Below are 27,058 nucleotides of genomic sequence, written 5' to 3' on the forward strand. Positions count from 1 at the left end.
TGCTGATGGATTGTCACGTCTACCGTTGCCGACGGTGGAAGAAGAAGACCTTGCAGTGGATCCAATGGAGTTATTCCACTCGACCATAGTCGAATGTCTCCCTGTGACGAATGCAAACATAGAAAAGGAAACACGGAATGACCCGACACTATCACGGGTCTATGATTTAACGGTGAAAGGATGGCCAGCACATGGCGAACCACTGCTGCCAGCATTCTCGCCGAGAAGAGAACAGCTGTCAGTGTGCAGAGGAACCTTGATGTGTGGATCCAGAGTAGTAATTCCACCTAAGTTGACGGATAGAGTGCTCAATGAGCTTCATGAGGGTCATCTGGGTGGGGTAAAAATGAATAGCTTAGCCAGAGCGTTTGTGTGGTGGCCGGGAATCGATAGAGAAATCGAAGAAATGACCAAGAGCTGTGCAAGATGTCAGAAGGTCCAAAACGCCCCACCACAAGCTCCTCTGCATCCATGGGAGTGGCCCTCATCTCCATGGCAAAGGGTGCACATTGATTTTGCTGGTCCCTTCATGGACTCAATGTTTTTAATTGCAGTGGATGCACATTCAAAGTGGCCAGAGGTAATAAAAATGTCCTCAACCACCACGGAAAAAACTATCACAGTTTTGCGAACCATATTCGCCAGGAATGGGCTGCCTGAACAGATTTGCTCTGACAATGGACCACAGTTTGTGTCTGAAGAGTTCCGGAGGTTCTTAAAGAACAATGGTGTTAAGCACTACACATCTGCCCCATATCATCCAGCCACTAATGGATTGGCCGAGAGGTTTGTCCAAACATTCAAGAAGGCTATCAAGGCAATGTGTAATGAAGATATACCCCGACAACACAAGGTGGACAACTTCTTGTTTGCCTACCGGAATGCGACACATGCGGTTACCAACCAAACTCCAGCCATGATGTTCTTCAATCGAAGACTACGATGCCGCTTGGATTTGGTTAAGCCAAACGTCCGAAGAGATGTGGAGAACAGGCAGTTTCAGAATATGAATGAAAGGCCGACCAGGAGTTTTAAGATAGGTCAACCAGTTTTGGCCCGGGACTACCGCACTGAGAAATGGCAGCCAGGAACGATTTGTACACGACAAGGACCTCTCATGTATACCGTGGACGTTGGGGAGAGCATTGTAAGTCGCCATGCTGACCAGATTCTAGAGTCACTGGAAAACGTCAACTCCACACCACGATCTGATACACCTGGTAATGAAATCGACGTTCCAATTGCAGCTACCGCAGAACCAGTAATATTGGAAGCAGATGAACCAAACAACGACATTGATTTCGACTCAACATTGCCAGAAGAACCTGATACTCCAAAGAGGCGTTATCCAGACAGAATCAGGAAGCCTCCTCAAAGACTGAACTTATAATTGCTTAAACTTAACCAATGTATCTAGCAACAGTAATTGTGATTGTAATTCGTTATCATTAGTTGTTAAATGAATGTTATGTACTGTTTATCTAAAAGGGGAGGAATTGTTGTGTATGTACCTTTAAGAGAATAACTGGTCTCAGACTGCAGTACCGGCAGTGACCACCCCTGTATAAAAGGCGCTAGAGAGCCTCTGTTGTTTAGATTCGTTTATGCCTTCCACCAGTAAAGATCGTTTTGTTTTCTCTCCTGCTAGTCCGTGTCTCAATCATTCACGGACTTAACAAATGCCAAGGAGCATGGAGGAGTCCAGCACCAACTTGAAACAGAGCTTTGTGCAGAGCTTGGAGCCCATCCATTACAGCATGCAACTGGTGGCCAACTCCATCAACACACTTGTGGACCCAGTGTCTGATGGCCGATGTCTCAGCTTCCATTGCAGCACAAGCCGCTTCCACCAAGATTCTGAGTGTTGCAGTAGAAGCTCAGACTGATGTCATACAAGGTCAGCTGCTGCCACGCAAGCTCAGACTGCTACCATCATGGTTCTGGATACCAGTGTTCAAAGGGGATTCCAGGGCATTACAGCAGTCCATCAATCTGTTCTCCAACAGGCTACTTGCCAGCTGTATTTCAGCCACCATGGCAAACCAAAGGGTGGTTACTGGGCGACAAGTCATATCCGCAGACGACGTGGCTCATTACTCCGGTTCGCAACCCACGCACACATGCGCAACATGCATACAATGAGAGCCATGCTGCCAGAAGTAATGTGATGGAGCAGACCATTAGTGTGCTGAAGCAACGGATATGCTGCCTGGACCGTTCTGAGGGAGCCCTCGGCTGAGCAGGTCTCAAGATTTGTGGTGCTATGCTGCATGCTGCACAACCTTGCCATCATGAGGGAACAGCCCTTGCCACCACCTATCAGGCAAGAACCTAAGATGCAGGAGCACGAGGAGGAGAAGAGGAGGAGGTAGAAGAGGAAGGGAGGCTGAAACCTAGACAGCCCGTTAGGTTCCAGCCTAAGGTGAGGTGCCGCCCCGGGAGAGTGCTAGTGGCTCCATGGAGTACGAACCTACTGCCCTCTCTCAGGACGACTCCACCCCTCCCACTCTGCCAGTGTCCTTGCTGTTGCCTGTCAGCCAACCGGTCCAGACTGCTGCTGCCCATGCTGAGATGGTGCAGTCTGAAGCCGGGCCTTCTAGGCCCAGAGCTGCTCGAGGTCGTCCTCCAAGGCCATCTGCAGTCTCCTCAATTGAAAGTCAGAAGCTTTCCACCAGCCATCCTGCAGCCACTGGGGTAGCACTTCATAGGAGCACTAGGACAGGCATAGGCACATGGAGGATAGGCACTAAGCGAATGCACAAGGGTGATTAGTTTAAGTTTGTATGCAATATGGCATCATTTAATTTATACATTTTATTTGGAATGCATATTTTGTTTTGGCTTTTATTTTTGCATTATGGCCAAGAGAACGATGTGATGGTCACTGACAGAGGGAAGGTAAGGAGTTTGGGACTGTTGGTGAATGGGCAATTGGGGTTGAGGTTACTGGTATCACACTTGAATTTGTTCTTCACATACAGCACAGGCAAAAATGTGCTGTCTAGGTTTCAGCTTTGCGAAATGGATGGAATGATGGGGATGTGAGCAACCGTGATGTGGGGTAGAATTTATTGGAACCGCAGTCTGATGAGGCGGTCACGGACCACCCTTCCAGAAGGCTGATTGAGTGGCTGCCTCCTCCCTCGCTGCTGTACTTCCTCCTGTTGCTCCTCCTCCTTGTCCTCCTCCTGAGGTGGCCCTGCTATGCCTGGTGGCACCGACTGGGCCCTTATGATGGCCAAGTTGTGCAACATACAGCACACCACGACAAAAAGGGACACCCGCTCAGCCGAGCACTGGAGGTGCCTCCCAAGCAGTCAAGGCAGCGGAACGGTTGTTTGAGCACTCCGATGGTTTGCTCGATGATGTTCCTGGTGGCTGCATGGCTCTCATTATATGAGTGCTGGGCAGAAGTGTTGGGGTTGTGAAGGGGAGTCATGAGCCAGGTGGAGATCGGATAGCCCTTGTCCCTGACTAGCCTGCCGCAAGCTTGATGTGGTGGCTGGAGGAGTGCTGGCACACCGGTCTGGCGCAGGTTGAAACCATCATGGCTGCTGCCAGGATAGCGTGCATTGACGGTGAGGATTCGCTGTCTGTGGTCGCACACCAACTGGACATTAAGTGAGTGGTAGCCTTTGCAGTTATGGAAGACCTCAGGATTGTTACAGGGTGCCCGCAAAGCAAAATGGGTGCAGTCAATGGCGCCCTGCACCATGGGGAAGCCTGCTATCCTGGCAAAGCCACATGTACACTCGTCCTGCTTCTCTCTGGTGCTGGGGAAGGAAATGTAGTCCCTTCTCCTTCTGTAGAGAGCCTCTGTGACCTCCCGGATACAGCAATGAATGTCGAACTGCGAGATGTTAGATATGTCTTCTGCTGCAGACTGGAAGGATCCGCTGGCGTAGAAATTGAGGGCGATGGTGACCTTGACTGCCACTGAGAGAGCCGTGGTGGTCCTGATCTTAGGCTCGAGGTCTGGCTGCAGGAGGTGACAGAGCTCTGTGACCACCTCCTTGCTGAAGCGGAGCCTTCTAAGACATTGCTCCTCAGTTAAATTTATGTCGGAGACATGCTCCCGGAATACCCTGGGAGGGTAAGGCCTCTTGTTGAGAGCCCTGTTGGCCCTCCTTCCTCTGGCCACATTTTCCAATGTTTGTCTCTGCCTCTGGTGCCTCCGACGTTGATGCTGGAGGGCGAGGTCAAGTGCCAGTACAGTCCCCATTAACGTAACCAAGTGTAGGACTTCGAAATCTTAGCAGAATGAAAGTGACAAATTTTTAGCAGGCAGAACACTCCTGAAAGAAAGAAACATTTAACTAACTGAAACCGGCTGTTTCTCTATGTGAAACTGAGAAGGCAGCATTGACAGGCGACTAAAATGAAACTGGATGTTGATCCCTTTAAATACCGCTCCTACAGCGGCCATCCGAATGCATCATGCCTTCTCTTCCTGCCGTTGTTCAGGCCAGGCGCTAAGGCAGGGGGCGACAGTCAATTTTGCATCTGGGCCATTAACGGGGCGTTCCAAACTCATTGACATCATGATCTGGCAGCTGCTAAACGCCTATGCGCAAAATGTTAGCACCAGTGCTAAATCTCGGGTGAATTTCGCGTGCGGCGTTGGATTCGCTGCGCCCTGCCTCAAACCCATTAGCGCCCTGTTAGCGCCCACCCCCAGGTGCTAACGGGAGGCGCTAACATGCCGAATTTCTCCCTGAGAGACACGATGAGTTGCTTGTCCATGTGCTTGCTTTACTAGGCCAGAACGAACTGAGCATGCTCATACTAAACCATATGATAATACATTACACTGCTTTCCCCTTAAAAAAAAAAAGTACATATTCCCCTCTCAAATACAACAAAACTGTGGTCCCACCTTTCCCAGTATTACATGTACCTCATAACAAAAACTTCTGGCTTTTTTTCTTTTAAATCAACTTCAGACGCTACAAATGAACTACAAATCCAGTTTAAGAACAGGTTTGCAGAGCCTTCCTGATCTTCTTACAAAAGGTTTTGGTGTTGAACCAGTTTTCGGGCTGTTTTGTTCTGGTTCCGAAATCCCAGATGATTCTGTTTCTATCTCAGACTTGTTTGAACCTGGTACTTCAGTTACTGAAGTCTGAATTGTGCCAAACTCATGTATGTGTTCACGATCATAGTCCTATTCAGGCCAGTAAACAAAGCTTCTTGCAATTGATTTCACACTGACGATCCCTGGATGTTCAGTATGAAGTTCGGCCAGAATTCTATCTCTCAAAGAAGTAGGTACCACCACTCTTTCCCCACTTGATAAAACCTTGTTCACAAGACAATTCAGTATGACGGTTATGGAATGGTTTCAACTCTGTCCAGACACTGACCAGTCCATCCATTCAAGGGGTTTTCATGCATTCTTTTCAGGACTGAGTCCTTTTGAGTCTCATCTGCAATCTCAGTTGCATTCACGGGAAAGTCTTTGTCAACTGTACCTAGCGTGAAAATCTCACCTTCACTCCCAACACGAGTCCTCATGTGGCAACCTGGACAAGGCATCTGCGATTGTGCTTTGCTTTGAAGTGCGATATTCGCGACGATTCGTGTAGTCATATTGTGACAACAACACTGCCCAACATTACATTCTTGATGCGGCCATTGCAGGATGGCAGATTTGGGCCCCAATATTGCTAGGAGCGGTTTGTGATTGGTTATCAGGGTAAACTTTCTGCCGATCAGGAACTGTTGAAATTTCTTGGTTCCAAACACTATGGCGAGTATTTCCTTTTCAATTTGTGCGTAGTTTTTTTCGCTGTTTGTGAGGGTTCACGATGCGGACGCAGTTGGTTTCTCTTGGCTGTCATCCATTACATGGCTTATGACAGCTTCCCACACCGTAACTAGCAGCATCACACGCTAACTTAAGCTCACGCTCTGTGTCGTAGTGCACAAGTAGAGCATCGCTAGAGAGACTTCTCTTACAAGCATCATAAACTTCCTGTTGCGCTTTTGTCCACTTCCACTGGACATCCTTCTTGAGGAGATCTTGCAATGGAGCCAACATGGTCGCTAACTCAGGTAAGAAACGTGCGTAGTACTGGACCATTCCAAGGAAAGATCTTAACTCTGACACGCTCTGTGGCTTTGGAGCATTGATGACAGCAACAACCTTTCCCTTCACTGGTTGCAAGCCATTTGCATCAACTTTCAGATCAAGGTACACAACCTCAGGCTGCACAAAAGCAAATTTGCTCCTTTTCAATTTGACGTTGTGGGCATTCAACCCTTGAAGTACTACATCTAACGAGGAAGATTTTCTTCCTTGCTGCTTGTTGCGATCAGCACATCGTCTTGATTGCATAAGCAATTTGGAACTCCTTGCAAAATCTTATCCATTGTAGCCTGGAAGATTTTGGGGGAGGACTTTACACCATACAGTAGCTTGGTGTATGAGTTCAGTCCATTGTGTGTGTTGATGGTGAGATACTGTTGATTCTCTTTGTCAACATTCAGCTGAGCGTAAGCGTGCGACAGATCAAGCTTGGAGAAAACCTTTGACCCAGAGAGTGCTGCATCCAAATTTTGGGATGTCGGTAACAGGTACTACTCATCGTCAACTGCTTGGTTGATAGTAACTTTGTAGTCACCGCACAAGCATACAGTCTTGTCTGCTTTGGGTACTACCACGATCTGGGTAGCCCATTCACTTTTGTCAGTTTTTACTAGCACTCCGTTCTCTCTCAGCTTCGCTAGCTCGTCCTCCACCTGACATTTCAACGCATAGGGGACCGGCCTTACCTTACAATAGACAGGCTTCGCATTGGACTTGATGCGGATATGTGCGTCATACCCAGTGATGCCCTCATAACTGTCTGTGAACATGGTTTCGTACTTGTTTAGCATTGTGTCAAGTCACTTCTTTGAAGCATCTACACTAAAGACGTTTTTCCAGTCTAGTTTTAATTTTGTCGATCAGCCTTTGCCCATGAGGGTTGGCTCTATGTTGTAGTTTGCTACAATAATATGCAGCTTTACTGGCTGGCCATTGTGTTGAAATGTACATTCCATTTGTCCACATGTGTCTCGGATTTTTCCGGAGTAGAGTTTTAACTCTGCGGTACTCTCTGTAAGTGGTATTTGATTCAACTTACACTCATATGTGTCCTTACTCATGATGGAGCAGTCCGCCGCTGTGTCGATACACGTCAATATATTACTCGTTGATCAAAAGTTTTGTACGGAAGTCTTTCTCACGACTGCTAGCATTGCCGCAATGGCATAGATACCACAGATGCCTAGTTCTTCAACATCAGGGGTGTTCAATTCAATATTGTGAACTCTTCCCTTTTGTTGTCGCTGCTTTGCATTACCACTAGAATGGTTCTCTTTTCCTACTTTAGATCTAGCTCTGCAAGCAGTTGAAATATGGCCTTGCTTCTGGCAGTGAAAACACTTCGCATTTCTGTATTGGCAGGACTGTGATGAGTGATTTCCATTGCAGCGATAACAATTCACTGAACTGCTCTCACCAACATGATTTTCACTCGGTTGCAGAGCTTTAGGTTTGGTGGTGGCTTTGTGACTGTAGACCTCAGCTGCACTAGTCACTTGAGTTGGACGGAGCTCCCTAGCATTCTTAGACGTCATCTCCATAGATAGGGCAATTTTGCATGCTATGTCAAACGTTAGGTTTGGAGTGTTCTGTAACTTGGATTGTGTATGCTCATTCACCATGCACAAACTTATCTTGCAACGCACGATCTAAAAATGTGCCGAAGTTACAATGCAAAGACAGGTTCTTAAGAGCTACAACGTACTCACTAATGGTTTCACTTTCTTTTTAGTTTCTGGTACCAAACTTATAGCTCTCTGCTATTTCTAATGGCTTTGGGTCAGAATGGTCCTCGAACTTCTCGACAATGTCTTCAAACGATGCATCCTTCATTTTCTCTTTCGCGAGTAGATTTGTCAATGTTCCGTAGACATCTGGTCCGATCGCCGTTAGGCAAATTGCTTTCTTCTGTTCACGACTTACTTTATTTTGAGCTTGAACATTCTCATCTGCACCTTCGGTCTCAATAATGTTATTCACCTTAAAAAAAAAAAAAAAAAAAATCTCCATCCGCTCAATGTAAGAACTAAATGGTTTGCGAGCTCGGTCATACAGGCCGAGGCTTCCGCTGAATCCGTAGGCGCAGCCATGATTGTCCCGATCCCGTTGAACATAACTCAGCACGCTACCTTTGTACCTGTGAGTATCAACGCCGCTGTTGCTGTGTATACATACACACGAAGGCGAAGCACAGACGATTCTGCATGAGCATTAACAGTAAAACATTGCAAAAATTCAGTTTAGGTGTCACAAATTCACCTTTAACTTTTCCACTCGAAGGTTGAACACTGTGTCCTTCCATGATCCCTAAAAATAGCTTTGGGATCCCATTCTCGTTGCCAAAATGTAATATATGTGGGTAGAACAAATGAAGGACAGAGACACAATGAGTTGCTAGTCCATGCGCTTGCTTTACTAGGCCAGAGTGAACTGAGCATGCTCATACTAAATCATGTGACAAACCATGTGATAATACCGAGTACAATTTCACCCCCCAATGTGAGAATAAGACAGGGCGCACATAGCTACGGAAAGGATTTGGAAATAAATTTTTGAGGGATTGCTCAGAAGTGAAGTTTGCCTGTTGTGATTGGTTCTTGAAAAATTTGATCTAAACATGACCAGGCACTTTGCTGGACATGACACTTTGACAACACCATGTAACACACACACCTGGAATTTTCTCGGGGGTTCACCCAATCAGCTGCTATGGTGGAGGAATGGCAGGAACCCTGCTCACATTGTGTATCTGGGGTCTCGACTGATCTTCCACTGAAGTTAGGGTGGCCAATTGGGAGAACCCCCGAGGAAATTCCCGGCAGCAACGTAATATTATTACAGCAAATTATTTATAGTGACTGAATAAATCAAATACCATTTTTATTACAAGAATCTGAAATTTATCCCAGTGTTTCTGAGATTGAATTAAGTGAAATGTTCATTTTGCCATGAAAAATGTAAATCAATGGCCTTTATTATTATTATACAGTATGTTTATTTATCTATTTACTCAATTGTTATGTCTCACCTTTTTTAAAGCCCAAATTACACATTGAGATGGTAGGCAAACTACACTAGATTAAAGAGCAGCAGTTCATATTTGTCCAAATGCTCAGTCGCTCTGTCCCTAATAACGGATTCTAGTAACTTCCCCACAACTTGCGTTAGACTAATTTATCGCTCTTGCCCTTTTTAAACAGTGGAGTGACAGTGGCAACTTTCCAATCCAAGGGAAAATTCCTGAATCGCAAGAGGTTTTGAAGATCAGGGCTAACGCATCAACAGTTTCCTCACCTACTTCTTTCAATACCCTGAGGTGGAAATCATTGGGTCCTGAAAATCTGCCTATCTTTAATTAGTTTCTCCATCACTTTTTTTTTACCAATATTGAATCTAATTAGTTCCTCCCCTTGATTTATTTTTATTTTTTCTTGACAGGCCTTTATGCTGAAGAGTGCCATCAATATTGAAATACCATGTACCTGTAACTGACAACATTCTCTTAATATAAATAAAGTCTTATTGGAAAACAGTCACCACCTCCAAGTTCCCCTCCAAGTCATACACCATCCTGACTTAGAAATATATCGTTGCTCCTTCATCGTCGCTGGGTCAAAATCCTGGAACTCCCTGCCTAACAGCACTGTGGGAGTACCTTCACCACAGGGACTGCAGCGGTTCAAGAAGGCGGCTCACCACCACCTTCTCAAGGGCAACTAGGGATGGGCAATAAATGCTGGCCTTGCCAGCGATGTCCAGATCCCATAAGCGAATAAAAAAAAGTCTCTGATTAAGCCAACAGCCTTTTACTCTTACCACTCGACATCTTCCTCACAGCGACACATCTCTTAGTAATGTGAAATAATTGTGATAAACCATCTTAAAGTTGTACTTGCTTCTTACAGGAATTAACAATGGAAGGAGGTGAAGCTGTTTTAAATTGTAGATTAATGAGCCTTCCTCAAACTTTTTATATCTAGGCAAAAGAGGCTATAAAAGAAGCAGAACGCATCGACCCAGATAATATCTTCACCCAGTTCAGTGTCTACAAAATTGCCATTTTGGAAAGTGATATACAAAAAGGTAGATGCCATATTGTTAACTGTTGTGGATTAAAAGATCCATTGAAATGCCAGGTGTGCATTTTACATAGAGTTTATGATGCTACTAATATCCAACAGCTCATTGGCAATGTTGACTCCTGCCTTATTTCTTGCTTTGTTAGGCTAGGAAGAAGTTTGGTTGCCAACCCATGTTGGAATAGTGTGATTTAGAGGAAGCTTTGGGGAAATTAAAAGGAAAGGTGGGGGAGGGAGACTGACACGATCAAATGGAAACAAATGGATTCGTACCCATTTTTATACTTCTGCTTTTTAAATTGAAAAACTCCATGTAATAATGTAAATATAAAATCACACACATCATTTTATTAAATTCTTAAATCATTTGGGGAGGGCTAAGAAGGCAAGGGATTGCACAATAAATGGAAGGATACGGAGAAGTGTAGAGGAACAGAGGGACCTTGGTAGCAGGACAGGTAGATAAGATGGTTAAGAAGGCATACAAGATATTTTCCTTTATTTGCTAAGTCATGAACATAAGAGCAGGAACTGTATAAAACACTAGTTAGGCCACAGCTAGAGTACTATGTACAGTTCTGATCAGCACATTACAGGAAAGATGTGATTGCACTAGAGAGGGTACAGAGGAGATTTATGAGGATGTGGAATCATAGAATGGTTACAGCACAGGAGGCCATTTGGCCCATCGAGCCAGTGCCAGCACTCTGCAAGAGCTCTTCAGTTAGTCCCACTCCACCGCCCTTTCCCCGTAGCCCTGCAAATTTTTTTCCTTCAGGTATTTATCCAATTCCCTTTTGAAAGCCACGATTGAATCTGCCTCCACCACCCTTTCAGGCAGTGAATTCCAGATCCTAACCACTTGCTGCATAAAAAAGTTTTTCCTCATGTCGCCTTTGGTTCTTCTGCCAATCACCTTAAACCTGTGTCCTTTGGTTCTCAACCCTTCCACCAATGGGAACAGTTTCTCTCTATCTACTCTGTCTAGACCCCTTCATAATTTTGAATACCTGTATCAAATCTCCTCTCAACCTTCTCTGCTCTAAGGAGAACAACCCCAGTCTAGCCCTGGAACCATTCTTGTAAATCTTTTCTGCAGCCTCTCTAAGGCCTTCATATCCTTCCTAAAGTGTGGTTCCCAGAATCTGACACAATACTCCATTTGAGGCCGAACCAGTGTTTTATAAAGGTTCATCATAACTTCCTTAATTTTGTATTCTGTGCCTCTGTTTCTAAAGCCCAGGATCCCATATGCTTTTTTAACCGCTTTCTCAATCTGCCCTGCCACCTTCAACGATTTGTGCCCAGGTCTCTCTGTTCCTGTACTCCATTTAGAATTGTACCCTTTAGTTTATATTGCCTCTCCTTGTTCTTCCTACCAAAATGTATCACCAAGCAGTTTTCTGCTTTAAATTTCATCTGCCACCCGTCCGCCCATTCCACCAGCCTGTCTATGTCCTCTTGAAGTCTATCACTATCCTCCTCACTGTTCACTATACTTCCAAGTTCTGTGGCATCTGCAAATTTTGAAATTGTGCCCTGTACACCCAAGTCCAAGTCATTAATATAACAACAACAACAACTTGTATTTATATAACGCCTTTAACGTATTAAAACGTCCCAAGGCGCTTCACATGAGTATTAAAAGTCAAAGAATATGTATCAGGAAAAGCAGTGGTCCTAGTCCCGACTCCTGGGGAACACCACTGTATAACTTCCTCTAGTTCGAAAAACAACCATTCACCACTACTCTCTGTTGCCTGTCACTTAGCCAATTTCATATCTATGCTGCCACTCTCTTATTCCATGGGTTTCTCCTTTGCTGGCAAGCCTATTATGTGGCACTTTATCAAATGCCTTTTGGAAATCCATGTACAGCATATCAACCGCATTGCCCTCATCAAGCCTCTCTGTTACCTCATCAAAAAACTCAATCAAGCTAGTTAAACACGATTTGCCTTTAACAAATCTGTGCTGGCTTTCCTTAATTAATTCACACTTGTCCAAGCGACTTAATTTTGTCCCGATTATTGTTTCTAAAAGCCTCCCCACCACCGAGGTTAAACTGACTGGCCTGTAGTTGCTGGGTTTATCCTTACACCCTTTTTTTGAACAAGGGTGTAACATTTACAGTTCTCCAGTTCTCTGGCATCACCCCCGTATCTAAGGAGGATTGGAAGATTATGGCCAGTACCTCTGCAATTTTCACCTTTACTTCCCTCAGCATCCTAGGATGCATCCCATCCGGTCCTGGTGACCTATCTACTTTAAGTACAGCCAGCCTTTCTAGCACCTCTTTTTCAATTTTTATCTCATCCAGTATCTCAACTACCTCCCCTTTCACTATGACTTTGGTAGCATCTTCTTCCTTGGTAAACTAAGAAATAAGAGCAGGAGTGGGCCATACGGCCCTTCGAGCCCGCTCTGCCATTCAATAAGATCATGGCTGATCATCGACCTCAACTCCACTTTCCCGCCCGATCTCATAAGAACATAAGACGTAGGAGCAGGAGTAGGTCTATCCCCTGATTCCCCTAGAGTTCAAAAATCTATCTATCTATCTCAGCCTTGAATATACTCAAAGACTCAGCATTCACAGCCTTCTGGGCTAGAGAATTCCAAAGATTCACAACCCTCTGAGTGAAGAAATTCCTCCTCATCTCGGTCTTAAATGGCCTACCCCTTAATCTGAGACTATGCCCCCTAGTTCTAGACACTCTAGCCAGGGGAAACAACCTCTCAGCATCTTCCCTGTTAATCCCCTACAGAATTTTGTATGTTTCAATGAGATCACCTCTCATTCTTCTAAACTCCAGAGAGTATAGGCCCATTCTACACAATCTCTCATGTTAGGACAACCCTTTCATACCAGGAATCAATCTAGCGAACCTTTGTTGCACCGCCTCCAAGGCAGGTATATCCTTCCTTAGATAAGGAGACCAAAACTGTGCACAATACTCCAGGTGTGGTCTCACCAAGACCCAGTACAATTGTAGCAAGACTTCCTTACTCTTATACTCCAACCCCCTTGCAATAAAGGCCAACACGTCATTTGCCTTCCTTATTGCTTGCTGTACCTGCACGCTGGCTTTCTGTGTTTCTTGCACGAGGACATTGAAATCTCTCTGAACACCAACATTTGAAAGTTTCTTACCATTTAAAAATATTCTGTATTTCTATTCTTCCTACCAAAGTGAATAACCTCACATTTCCCTACATTATACTCCATCTGCCACCTTATTGCCCACTCACTTTGTCTATCTATATCCCTTTGCAGATTCTTTGTGTTCTCCTCACATCTTACTGTCCCACCTAGCTTTGTATCAACAGCAAACTTGGATACATTACACTCTGTCCCTTCATCTAGGTCATTAATATAGATTGTACATAGCTGAGGCCCCAACACTGATCCTTGCGGCGCCCCACTAGTTACAGCCTGCCAAACTGAAAAAGATCCGTTTTTTTCCCTACTCTCTGTTTTCTGTCCGTTAACCAATCCTCTATCCGTGCTACTATATTACCCCCAACCCCATGAGCCCTAATCTTGTGTAATAACCTTTTATGTGGCACCTTATCGAATGCCTTTTGGAAATCCAAATATACTACATCCACTGGTTCCCCTTTATCTACCCTGCTAGTTACATCCTCAAAAAACTCTAATAAATTTGTCAAACACGATTTCCCTTTCATAAAACCATGTTGACTTTGCCTAATCATGTTATGATTTTCTAAGTGCCCTGATACCACTTCCTTAATAATGGATTCCAGCATTTTCCCAACGACTGATGTCAGGCTAACTGACCTCTAGTTCCCTGTTTTTTCTCTCCCTCCTTTCTTGAATAGCGGTGTTACATTTGCGTCCTTCCAATCCGCTGGGACCATTCTAGAATCTAGGGAATTTTGGAAGATCAAAACCAATGCATCCACTATTTCATCAGCCACCTCTTTTCGAACGCTAGGATGTTGGCCGACAGGTCCAGGGGATTTGACGGCTTTTAGTCCCATTAGTTTCTCTAGTACTTTTTCTCTACTTATATTAATTGCATTAAGTTCCTCACCCTAATTAGACCCTTAGTTCCCCACCATTTTTGGTATGCTTTTTGTATCTTCTACTGTGAAGACGGATACAAAATATTTGTTTAACGTTTCTGCCATTTCCTTATTCCCCATAATAATTTCTGCTGTCTCAGCCTCTAAGGGACCAACGTTTCTTTTTGCTACTCTCTTCCTTTTTACATACTTGTAGAAGCTCTTACAATCTGCTTTCATATTTCTTGCTAGTTTTCTCTCATTCTATTTTTTCCCTTTTTGTCAATTTTTTGGTCAACCTTTGCTGGTTTCTGAAACTCTCCCAATCCTGAGGCTTACTATTATTCTTTGCAACATTATAAGCCTCCTCTTTCAATCTAATGCTATCCTTAACTTCTTTAGTTAGCCACATTTGGATCATTTTTCCCGTGGAGTTTTTGTTTCTCAATGGAATGTATTTTTGTTGAGAATTATGAAATATTTCTTTAAATGCTAGCCACTGCTTATCTACCGCCATACCTTTTAATCCATTTTTCCAATCTACCTTAGGCAACTCGCCCCTCATACCAATGTAATTGGCTTTATCTAAGTTTAAAACTCTAGTTTCGGACTTGGCTAAGTCACTCTCAAAATTATTGTGAAATTCTATCATTATGATCACTTTGCCCCAGAGGATCCTTTACTATGAAATTGCTAATTAACCCTGTCTCATTATACAATACAAGATCTAAAATAGCCTGTTCCCTGGTTGGTTCCATGACATATTGTTCTAGGAAACTGTCCCGAATGCATTCCATGAACTCGTCCTCCAGACTACCCTTGCCAATTTGATTTGTCCAGTCTATATGAAGATTAAAGTCCCCCAAGATTATTGCATTACCTTTGTTGCAAGCTCCTACTATTTCTTGATTAATATTCTGTCCAACAGTATAACTACTGTTAGCGGGCCTATATACTACTCCTACCAGTGTTTTCTGCCACTTGTTATTCCTTATCTCCACCCATACTGATTCTACTTCCTGACCTTCTGAGCCGAGATCCTTTCTCACTACTGTCCTTATGTCATCCTTTATTATCAGGGCTACTCCCCCTCCTTTTCCATTCTGCCTGTCTTTTCGAAACGTCAAGTACCCTGGAACATTTAGTTCCCAACCTTGGCTACCTTGCAACCACGTCTCTGTAATGGCTATTAGATCAAACCCATTTATCTCTATTTGTGCCATTAGTTCGTCTATCTTGTTACGAATGCTTCGTGCATTCAGATAAAGAGCCTTTAATTTAAATTTTTTACCATTATTCCCTGCCTTGACCTTATTCTCTGCTGCACTACTACCGTTAAACTCTCTGTCCCTTCCTGTCACACTCTGCATATTTATACCCAAATCGCTACACTGTTCTATTGCCTTGACCTTTCTCTTGAGATTTCTAAATTTCCCCTCACCTGACCCCTGCCCCGCCCCCTTTTTTAGTTTAAAGCCCTATCTACAGCCCTAGTTATTCAATTTGCTAGGATGCAGGTCGCCGCCCGGTTTAAGTGGAGCCCGTCCCGACGGAACAGCTCCCTCTTTCCCCAGTACTGGTGACAGTGCCCCATGAATTGAAACCCCTTTTTCCCACACCACTCTTTGAGCCACGCATTTAACTCTCTGATCTGCTTGACCCTATGCCAATTTGCGTGTGGCTCAGGTAGTAATCCAGAGATTATTACCCTTGTGGTTCTGCTTATTAATTTAGACCCTAGCTCCTGAAACTCTCTCAGCAGAACCTCATTCTCAGTTCTACCTATGTCATTGGTTCCTACATGTTCCACGACAACTGGATCCTCCCCCTCCCACTCCAAGTTCTTCTCCAGCCGCGAGGAGGTATCCTTAATCCTGGCACCGGGCAGGCAACACAGCCTTCGGGACTCTTTCACGGCTGCAGAGAACAGTATCCCCCTGACTATACTGTCCCCTACTACTACCACATTCCTTCCTTCTCCTCCCCCACTTGGATGGCCCCCTGCACCACAGTGCTGTGGTCAGTTGCCCATCTTCCCTGCAGTCCTTTTCGTCATCCATACAGGTAGAAAGTACCTTGTACCTGTTGGACAAGGTCCAGGGCTGAGATTCCTCCATCACTACATCCTGGGTCCCCATACCTTCCTGACTCGCAGTCACACCCTCCTGTCCCTGACCACTGACAAACTCTAAAGTACTACTTAACCTAAAAGGTGTGACTGCCTCCTGGAACAAAGTGTCCAGGTAACTCTCCCCCTCCCTGATGCATCGCAATGTCTGCAGCTCGTATTCCAGCTCAACAATTCTGAGCCGAAGTCCCTCGAGTTGCAGACAGTTACTGCAGCTATGGTCGCTCGGGATCGCAATGCTCTCCACAAACATAGAAACATAGAAGATAGGAGCAGGAGTAGGCCATTCGGCCCCTCGAGCCTGCTCCGCTATTCAGTGCGATCATGGCAGATCATCCAAGTTCAGTACCCGGTCCCTGCTTTCTCCCCATACCCTTGACCCCTTTAGCCTTAAAAAATATATCCAACTCCTTCTTGAATATATTTAATGAATTGGCCTCTACTGCCTTCTGTGGTAGAAAATTCCACAGGTTCACCACTCTCTGGGTGAAGAAGTTCCTCCTCATTTCTGCCCTAAAAGGCCTACTCCTTATCCTTAGACTATGACCCCTGGTTCTGGATTCCCCGACCATCGGGAACATCCTCCCTGCATCTAGTCTGTCCAGTCCTGCCAGAATTTTATAAGTTTCAATGAGATCCCCTCTCATTCTTCTAAACTCCTGCGAGTACATGCCCAATCGACCCAATCTCTCCTCATACGTCATTCCTGCCATCCCAGGTATCAGCCTGGTGAATCTTCGCTGAACTCCTTCCGTGGCAAGAATATCCTTCCTCAGATAAGGCGACCAAAACTGCACACAATACTCAAGGTGTGGTCTCACCAAGGCCCTGTACAACTGCAGCAAGACATCCTTGTTCCTGTACTCAAACCCTCTCGCTATGAAGGCCAACATACCATTTGCCTTCTTAACCGCCTGCTGCACCTGCATGCTTACCTTCAGCGACTGGTGCACAAGGACACCCAGGTCTCGTTGCACTTCCCTTCTCCCAATCTATTGCCATTCAGATAATAATCTGCCTTCCTGTTTTTGCCACCGAAGTGGATAACCTCACATTTATCCACGTTATGTTGCTTCTGCCCAATCACCCAACCTGTCCAAATCATCCTGTAGTTTCTCGGCATCCTCCTCACAGCACACACGCCCACCCAGCTTTGTGTCATCTGCAAACTTGGAGATATTACATCTAGTTCCCTTGTCTAGATCATTAATATATATTGTGAATAGCTGGGGTCCAAACTCCCACATGCTGCAGTTACAACACACCACCTGCCCTGCCATCTCTAACCTTGTTTTATTTAATAATGAATTAGTTAAAGATTTTATTCAATCGATATTTTAGGTTTATTGTTAGATTATTTTAATTAATTTAAGTTATTAATTTAATAAGTACAGGTTGAACGTCGCAAATCCGGAGATCCGGACTCCGGGATGATTGGTGGCAGGGGTCCGGAATCTGTAAAATGTTCCAGAATCCGGACACCCTGAGGGAGGCTTACCAAAAACCGAAAATAGTGCAACCTGGGCCCAGGCATTTCCGGACTCGGCATGTGTTTCTGATATCCGAAGTCCGGAAATATCACAACCTGGGCTCGGGCGTTTCCGAACTTCGGACATCAGAAACACGTTCCGAAGTCCGGAAAAACACAAAAACCGGCTCTCTGTCTCAGCCTCGAGGTTGCCGGATTCGGGACGTTCTACCTTTTTCTAGCAAGTTAGTTTCTCAGCTCTTAATTTAACCCTCTTCCCTAACTTAGAGAGCAAAAAAGAGCTGTAATACTCACCAACCAATCACCTACCTGCTCTCCTGTGACATCACTCTTTGATGATGTTTTTGAATCGGAGCCTCGTGCTGCCGCTGCCTTAATTCAGGTCCGCTTTTGGGCCGCTCATTATCCTCTCGCCGCTGCTTTATTTCAACTCTGCTCTCGGGCCACTCTTTATCCTCTAGCCGCTGCTGCTGCTTTAATTCAGGCCTGCTCTCGGGCCGCTCTTTATCCTCTCGCTGTTGCTTTAATTCAGGTCCTCTCCCGGGCCGCTCTTTATCCTCTTGCTGCTGCCACTGCTTTAATTAAGGTCTACTCTCGGGCCACTCTTTATCCTCTCGCTGCTGCCGCTGCAGTAAAGACAGGATTGGAGAATTTTAGTTATGAGGAAAAATTGGATAGGCTGTGGTTGTTTGGAACAGAGGAGGCTGAGGGAAGACTTAATTGAAGTGCATAAAATTATGAGGGGCCTGGATAGATTGGATAGGAAGGACTTATTTCCCTTAGCAGAGAGGTCAATAACCAGGGGATATAGATTTAAAGTAATTGGTAGAAGGATTAGAGGGGAGTTGAGAACTTTTTTCACCCAGAGGATTGTGGAGGTCTGGAACTCACGGCCTGAAAGGGTGGTAGAGGCAGAAACCCTCATTGCCTTTAAAAACTACTTGGATATGCACTTGATGTGCCACAACCTACAAGGCTACAGACCAAGAGCTGGAACGTGGGATTAGGCTAGATAGCTGTTTTTCGGCCGGCACAAACATGATGGGCCGAATGGCCTACTTCTGTGCCGTAAATCTCTGTGATTCTATTTCTATGATTCTTACTGATAATGATCATGTGGCAAATATTGTTTTCAGAAAGAAAACATGTGCATCCCAAGTTATATAATATGGAATTATTTCAGTGTAATGGTTACAAAATATGACTAGAAAGATTTAATTTCCATAGCTTTCTTCTCCTTGTGTTTCAGCTGTGCAGGCAATTAAAACCATAGGAAAGCTTGCAGAAAAACCTGTAGAGTATGAAGATAATATGCTAACCAATAGAATCCCAGTGACTGATTTTCTGAGTCTCGCTGCACAGATTGCACTGGAGGTAAAGAAGAGATTTTTTGGAGGTTCGGAATGTTGTTAATTTAGAAGAATTTTCTTTTAATAATTTTTGGCAGTAGGAAATGTTCTGAATTACCTGAAATGACTTCAGCAAAAAGATATGCACTTATGAAATCCCATAAGCCCTCCATTCACCTGCACCACATTTCTGCTCAACCACACCCTCAACACCACCTTTGATGCCCGAGTCCCTATTAAAACAATTACTCTCTCTCACTCTTGCTGTTCCCCCTGGTACGGCCCTCATCTTGGCTCCCTTTAAGACCAAGGGTCGCAGACTTAAACAGATATGGCGGACAACAGGTTTAGCCATTCACTGCCAGATCTGGCTGGATCTCACAAAGCATTATAGGGTCCTGCTCTCGTCTGCCAAAATTGCTCACTACTCCAGAATCATTTTGGAATACAAAGATAAACCCCGGCTTCTATTCTCCACTGCTAACCGTCTTCTTAAACCCCTCTCCCCTGTCTCCTCCACTCTCACCTCTGACAACAAGTGTGAGGAGCTCAGGGATCTTTTTGTCTCTAAGATTGAGACCATCTGTTATACTGCCTGTGCCACTTCCCTTCCTTCCCCTAGCCCACCGGACCAAACTTCCTCTAAGGCTCCCCCCTGCCCTAGCCCTGAACGCACATCTTTCTCCAGTTTCCATCCGACCTCCCCTCATGACCTCTCCACTCTCATCTTGTCCACGAGACCCACTTCCTGCTTCCTCGACCCTATTCCCACCAAACTGCTGACCACTCAACTTCCTTTTCTGGCTCCCATGTTAGCTGACGTTGTTAACGGTTCTCTCTCCTCTGGTACTGTCCCCCCTCTCCCTCAAATCTGCCATCATCACCCCTCTCCTCAAAAAAAAATCCCTTGACCCCCTCCGTCCTTGCAAATTATTGCCACATCTCCAACCTCCCTTTCCTCGCCAAAGTCCTTGAACGTGTTGTCGCCTTCCAAATCCGTGCCCATCTTTCCCGTAACTCCATGTTTGAATCCCTCCAATCAGGTTTCTGCCCCTGCCACAGTACCGAAATGGCCCTCACCAGTCACAAATGACATCCTTTGTGACTGCAACAAAGGTAAACTATCCCTCCTCGTCCTTCTTAACTTGTCTGCAGCCTTTGACACGGTTGACCACTCTATCCCTTTCCAGCGCCTCTCCACCGTCGTTCAGCTGGGTGGGTCTGCACTTGCCTGGTTCCATTCTTATTTATCTAATCGTAGCCAGAGAATCACCTGCAATGGCTTCTATTCCCGCTCCCGCATCATTACCTCTGGTGTCCCCCAAGGATCTATCCTTGGCCCCCTCTTATTTCTCATCTACAGGCTGACCCTTGGCGACATCATCTGAAAACATAGCGTCAGTTTCCACATGTACGCTGATAACATCCAGCTCTACCTCACCACCACTTCTCTCGACCCCTCCACGGTCTCTAAATTGTCAGACTGCTTGTCCGACATCCAGTTCTGGATGAGCAGAAATTTTCTCCAATTAAATATTGGGTAGACCGAAGCCATAGTTTTCGGTCCCCGCTACAAACTCCGTTCACTAGCCACTGACTCCATCCCTCTCCCTAGCATCTGTCTGAGGCTGAACCACACTGTTTGCAACCTTGGTGTCATATTTGTCCCTGAAATGAGCTTCCGACCATATATCCGCAGCATAACTAAGGCCGCTGATTTCCACCTCCGTAACATCACCTGTCACCGCCCTTGCCTCAGCTCATCCGCTGCTGAAACCCTCATCCATGCCTTTGTTATCTCTAGACTTAACTATTCCAATGCATACCTGGCTGGCCTCCCACATTCTACCCTACGAAAACTTGAGGTGACCCAAAACTCGGCTGCCCGTGTTCTAACTCGCACCAAGTCCCGTTTACCCATCACCACCGTGCTCGCTAACCTAAATTGGCTCCCGGTTAAGCAACGCCTTGATTTCGAAATTCTCATCCTTGATTTCAAATTCCTCCATGGCCTCGCTTCTCCCTGTGTCTGTAATCTCCTCCAGCCCCACAACTCTGCCCAAGATATCTGCACTCCTCTAATTCTGGCCTCTTGAGCATCTCTGATTATAATCGCTCCACCATTGGCGGCTATGCCTTCTGTTGCCAAGGCCCTCAGCTCTGGAATTCCCTCCCTAAACCTCTCTGCCTCTCTACCTCCCTCTCCTTCTTTAATCCTCCTTAAAACCTACCTCTTTGACCTAGGTTTTGCTCATCTGTTCTAATTTCTGCTTATGTGGCTTGGTGTCAAATTTTTGTCTTATAATACTCCTATGAAGCACCATGGGATGTTTTACTACGTTAAAGGCGATATATAAATGTAAATTGTTATAATAATCAGCATATTGATGTAACCAACACATCTTTACTTGAGTTTATAAATACCAGAGTTTGGAAATTGATTTCATTGTTTTGCTCGTATTTCGTGTGTGGATTTGTTGAAGCCTGCAGCCTTAGATATATCCATTCCCAAAATTATTGAAGAAAAAATAGAGCAGTATCCTTTTGCTACCATTACATGACTGATACACTTCACACATTCTGTACAGTGTTCTGCACTAACCCTCACTCTAACATCATGATATATATCTGCTAAAAAGATATATTGCTTATAACTGTTTCCCTAATATAAAAATACATACAAAACTACATCTCTATAGTCAATTTTTTCTGCTGGGTGTTAAAGTTAGCAACTTTGGAATAATAGATTAATGAATAATGTTTGTACAGGTAGACTATCCTTTATCCGAAAACCTCGGGACCAGCCGTGTTTCGGTTTTAGGAAAATTTCGGATTTCGGAAGGTGCGCGAAAACACTTCGGTTTTCAGAGGTAATTCGGTTTTCGGGAGTGCGGATAAAGGATACACTATCCCTTATCTGAAAGGGTGGGATAAATAACGACTATAAATACTGCTCCACTTTCGGCTTTCAGAGGTTTTCTGGTTTCGGATGTGCGGATAAAGGCTGGTACACTTACGCTGAGCGATTTCGGTTTTCAGAAGTGCGGAAAAATACTACACTATCCCTTATCCGGCTAGGCCAAGTCGTGCGCCACTCTGGTCATGTCGTGCGCACGACTTACGCTGACCGAAAAAACCTTCGGTTTTTAGAGGGTTTCGGTTTTCGGAAGTCCGGATAAAGGGTACTCTACCTGTATCTGAAAACTAGGTAAGGAGCCTCCCACCTGTTTCAGGTGGATGTGATGTGCGTGCATTTACAGGCCTGCCTAAAAATTGCATCAATTGGGTTTTGGGCATCCAAGGTACCCCAATTTACTACTGCTGGCCACCTGTTTTTCAGGTGAGAAATGGGCGGGCAGCAGTTGAAAATCACCAGGAAGGGTCTTGAGGTGAATGTGACTGCTGTTGCTGGGTGAAATGGAGAGTTGGGCAGGTAGAAAATATGACTAACATTGCTGTAATGTCAGTAAAATAAGTGCTTCTTTTATGTGGGTAGATGTTGACTTTATATAGGCATATTTTGATGAAGAGTAAAATAATAATCTCATGAGCACTGTTACTTTTCCACCTATCAGTATTTGTACAGACCTCCCACAAGAATAACTACCCCAAAGACAGTCTTCAAGACAGTAAACTAGCGATGTGGAGTCTACTCTGAGAAAGTTCTCCCATTATTTGAAATCTTACTTCTTGAATTGTAGTACAACGTAGCCTATAATGAATAGGTCAATACTGATTTAGGTAAACACTGATTGTAGTGCTAGGATTTCTGCTACAGCAATTTGATTAAAACGATTGGGTAACAAGTGGCAGTTTTGAATTGTTCTGCACAGCGCCATTCATTCCCTATTTTAGGCCAGCTTAATAAGAAATACAGTGGCTGGTAGAGAAATTTCTCCCACTATTCTCTGAAAACTTGTGAACTAAATTTTCCTGAGAGTGAGATGGAGGTACTGCTGCTGAAAATCAGGCAGAGGGATGTGGGTTTCTTGGTGTTGATGGGCAGAAACCAGTGAGATTGGTGTTTGCAGCGAGGTGGCACCTCCACAACACCCTGGATGGCTGTACATTGCCGGAAAAAGTTTAATGACCTTATGAGGCTTGGCAAGGCAAAATTAATTACTCACCAATCATCTCTGGATGTCCTCCACGTGTCCCGCAATGTGTGTACTTCACCAAAAATCATCTTAGTGATGCACATTTTAAAACTAGCACTCAGCTGTGTGCCCATTCTAATGAACACCATTGCCCTCCAACCTGCCACCTGCAAATGGGCCTTACCACCTGCAAATGGGTTCTTACAACTTTACTTGCATCTTCCCTGTTCCAAATCACGTCTGGAATGTCTCCGTAAACTTGCATGATATGTACTCACCCTCACATGCTCTACTTACTCACTGTCTGCACTTCCAGGAGAAGGCGGCATAAAACGGCAGGAAACAAGAGGCCAATGGGGAGTGGAGTGCAGCCAAATCATAGGGCTCTAACTCCCCGCCCCCCCCCCCCCCCACCCCCCAAAGAAGAGGAAGTCTTGGATATGCAGGAGAGATGGAAAGCTGAAGGAGTGGAAGACTGAGACTTTGCAGTGTTAGCTGTCATTGCGATGACATTATGTTGCACTGCAATGCTTTCTGCAGGAGTACAAATAACCTTTTGCAAACAGACTGCTGTTCCTGCTTATGTAGTTGTGTATAGAACATTTTTTACCCTCTCCAATTCCTAACCATTATCCTCTTGTGTAGATGACTCACAGCATGAGAAGCAGAGATGGAAGTAAATGATGAGCTAGGCCTGTCTGCCCCCTGCCCTGCTAGCACCATTTCATTCAGTGTGACACATACCCTGTTACTTCCACGCATCAGTTATTCTGCCCCTTTAAGGTTCTTCGCTACCTGTCCTAGAACTGCAGCAGCATTCTCACTGCAATACCATTGGGATTCTCCTCTTTGCACAGGTTGGTCCCTATTGGTGCAGGAACCCTGCTGGGAGTTCACAATGCATTGCAAATTACCCTGACCCAGGTAAATGGGTTGAGGGTGGGGCAGGTTTGGAGGGGCATGTGGAACCCTTGTGCTGCTGGAACTTTGTTCTAAGCAATGTTCCCACATAGTTTTTCCCATTGAAAAGCCAGCGAGCTGGCTGCGCAGGAGGTCCAGAGAGCTGCGCGACTGCGCAGCTTAAGGGGAATATTGGTTCCAAGGAGGGGGATCCCAGCTGCTAGCTGTTTACTGAAGTATGATTCTTATATTTTTACCTGACAGGACTGGAACCATCAGGTAAATTTGGAACGCATTCTTCTTGTGCCAGTCACTTTATGGTCCAAGATGCGGAGGGATTCTCGCAACACTATCCGCACGATTGCTGCCTGGGGTAACATGCATGCTCTCACCATGCATTACTGTCTTGATCTGAGAGTTAAGGACAAGACGCTGCTGTGCTCCAAGCTAGCCTGAAAATTTAAGTTATAGTACCCAATGCCAGTGTTGTGTCTCCTTGTGTTCTTTTGCTATAAATAATAGACACTTTTAGCTCATTTTAGTTACTGCTTTTACTAGCTGTATTCCTGCTTTGTTTCTCTGTGCTGCCGCATGGTGCGGAGTGATACAAGATGTCTGACGCTGCACTGTGCACTGTGCCACATAGCAATATAACTACACCATACCAAAGTAGTTCCATACCAAAGTAGTTCCATTTAACGATGTGATACTATAACAATGTAACATCTCTCTTTCTCAAAAAACTAAGACATGAAATTTAACAATTTAAATTAACAAATATTATATCTAAACTATTATTATCAACTACAAAGAATCGTGAGGCTTTTTTTTATTCACGATATCACTCAGGTGGTTGGATGTTGTCCCTCCATCTTGTGGATTTGGTGGTGACCATTCCTCTCTGCGGTGTTTTGGTGTGTTCCGCTCTCGTTGTTGTTGTTGCTGTCGCCTTTGGAGTTGGAGTGTGCATACTCGTGGTTGTTTGATTTGTAGCGCTTGTTTCTTGTGTTGTGCTGCTTGTGGTAGCTGGTGTTGTCAATGTTGCTGATGTCTGCTGCTTATCCAGTTCAGGTGAAGGTCTGATATGGAGTCTGTTCTGTCTGTATTGGTTACCAGGTTCAGTCTCTACGAAGTAGGATCTTGGAGTATCAGCTTTTCCAATGACCTTGGCTGGATTCCAGGTTTTCAGCACCGGGTCTTGCACATGCACTGATCGTCCATTCAGCAATTCTGGTAGCGTTTTTGCATGTTTATCGTAATGTTTGCTTCCTACGATTTGTGCTTCTGCCAGCTTTTGTCTGAAGTCCTCCTGGTCCTGGGGAGGATGTATTTTTGCTGGTAGTGTAGTCTTAAACTTCCTCTCATTCAGCAACTCCGCAGGTGATTTCATGTCTGCTTTCAGTGGTGTTGATCTGAGTGATAGGAGGGCAAGGTCTTGGTCTTCCCCCATCTCACTACTTTTGATGAGAGTTCTCTTGACAGTCTGGATCTGTCTTTCGATGAACCCGTGTCCCCTTGGGAAATGTGGGGATGAGGTTACTATTTTGAACCCATACTTTTCTGCCAGAGCTCTGAATTCACTCGATGTGAACTGGGTTCCATTGTCACAGATTACCTTTTCCGGGATTCCTTGTTCAGCAAACAAGCTCTTTGCAATCCTGGTGGTAGTTGTGGCTCTCAAGTCTTTCATCCTTCTCACAAAAGGAGACTTGGAATAGTAATCTGCCACTATGAGATACCATTCTTGATTGCACATGAAGAGATCTGCCCCAACAGTGTGCCGTGGTCTTAACGGTATTTCACTAGGTATCATCTCCTCTTTCTGTTGTGCATTTCTGTATTTCTGGCATATACCACATGCAGAGACCATCTGTTCGATATTTTTGTACATGCCTATCCAGTATACAGCTGATCTGGCTCTCAGCTTGCATTTTTCCATTCCCATGTGGCCTTCGTGTATGAGATGGAGAAGTTGTGTCTGCATCGTCTGTGGCACGATGATCCTCGATCCAGCAAGGAGAATACCGTCTTCTACTGCAATATCGTCTCTAATCGTCCAGTATTGACGAATTGTCGCCTGTACCTGCTGGATTCTCTCCGGCCACCCCTGTATTACTTGTTGTGTGAGTAGTTGCAACTCCTCATCTTTGCTAGTCTCATCTCTAATTTGACTGAGCTTTGTAGGTGGTGGATTTTTACTGTTAGGCCCTCCACCTCGTGTTTCTCATATGGTGACAATCGAGACAACGCATCTGCTAGCACCATTTCCTTTCCTGTCTTATATTTAAGCGTGAAGTCATAGCTTTGGATCCTTAGAAGTAGTCTTTGCAGTCTTGCAGGCGCTTTGCACAGATTCTTCTTATAGATCTGTTCTAGTGGACGATGGTCACTCTCTATTGTAAATCGCCTGCCACATAGGTATGTATGGAATTTCTCACATCCGTACACTACTGCTAATAGTTCTCTTTCTATGTTGGCGTATCTCGTCTCGGCTGACGTCAAGGCCTTTGATGCGAAAGCTATCGGCTTTCCTTCCTGCACCAGAGCTGCCCCTAGTCCTCTGGTAGAAGCGTCTACTTGCAGAGTGACTGGTTTTCTTCTGTCATAATATGACAGACTTGTTTCTTTGCACAACAGTTCTTTAAGTTGTTTGAAATTCCTTTCGTGTGATTCAGACTGTAGTGTCCGCGTATCAATAACACACGGACTGCAGGAGAACGATAATAACAGGTGTTTACTGAACAGAGGGTATGCTGGAACTGAAAGTACAGAAGCCTGCTACGGCTTTATATACAGGTGTGGTCACTGCCGGTACTACAGTATAAAAGCAGTTCTCTCTTAAAGGTACATACACAACAATTCCTCCCCTTTTAGATAAACAGTACATAACATTCATTTA

General features: G+C 44.9%; 1 protein-coding gene across 1 annotated transcript in view; it reads left to right on the forward strand.

Annotated features, from left to right (window-relative positions):
• tex11 (testis expressed 11) overlaps positions 1–27,058 on the forward strand; it is a 300,617-nt gene that overhangs the window by 133,583 nt on the left and 139,976 nt on the right. The window contains exons 16-17 of the mRNA XM_085992186.1: positions 10,069–10,171; positions 19,063–19,187. Of these exons, the coding sequence (XP_085848312.1) occupies positions 10,069–10,171; positions 19,063–19,187 (228 nt within the window). The remainder of the gene's footprint in view (positions 1–10,068; positions 10,172–19,062; positions 19,188–27,058) is intronic.

Source organism: Somniosus microcephalus, chromosome 1, assembly GCF_052327205.1.
Source record: "Somniosus microcephalus isolate GS21.2 chromosome 1, FLI_Smic_1.0, whole genome shotgun sequence".
NCBI classification, from domain to species: Eukaryota; Metazoa; Chordata; class Chondrichthyes; order Squaliformes; family Somniosidae; genus Somniosus; species Somniosus microcephalus.